The sequence below is a fragment of the Tarenaya hassleriana genome, unplaced genomic scaffold (genome assembly GCF_000463585.1).
Source record: "Tarenaya hassleriana unplaced genomic scaffold, ASM46358v1 Cleome26, whole genome shotgun sequence".
NCBI classification, from domain to species: Eukaryota; Viridiplantae; Streptophyta; class Magnoliopsida; order Brassicales; family Cleomaceae; genus Tarenaya; species Tarenaya hassleriana.
Window position 1 is genome coordinate 614808 of NW_010965869.1, and position 410 is coordinate 615217.

The 410-nt window shown below is 39.5% G+C and overlaps 1 protein-coding gene across 1 annotated transcript in view; it reads left to right on the forward strand.

The window, feature by feature from the left end:
- LOC104816756 (probable xyloglucan endotransglucosylase/hydrolase protein 33) overlaps positions 1–410 on the forward strand; it is a 2477-nt gene continuing 2067 nt past the window's right edge. The window contains exon 1 of the mRNA XM_010545702.2: positions 1–410. Coding sequence (XP_010544004.1) covers positions 254–410 — 157 coding nt within the window. The 5' untranslated portion in view covers positions 1–253.

The window sequence follows — 410 nt, forward strand, 5'->3', positions numbered from 1 at the left end:
GTTTTTGTAATTTTATCTTTATTTCGACTTTTTGTGCCAATATAACAATGCTTACATTCTTTTGTAACATGACAAAATCCCTTGATGACGATGGATTCTATGAAATGTAAGCGCACATGGAAAAGCCGAAAAGAGGAGGCCAGCTTGTCTACAACTCGACCTTCACAAATTCCAAATTTACCCTCAAATCTCACGTATATATACACATATATACACACAGAGAGACAAGAACACGATCTCCAAGTAAACAAAGATGGAGTCTTTCAGGTGCTGCAGAAGAAGCTGTCTTTTTGTTATTATAATTAGGGCAACGCTCGTGTTCTGTCTCTGTTCTTGGGCTCAGATGGTTTCTGCGCACAGTCGAAAGTACACCACTCCGAATGTGAAGCGACTCACAGATTACTTCAGCA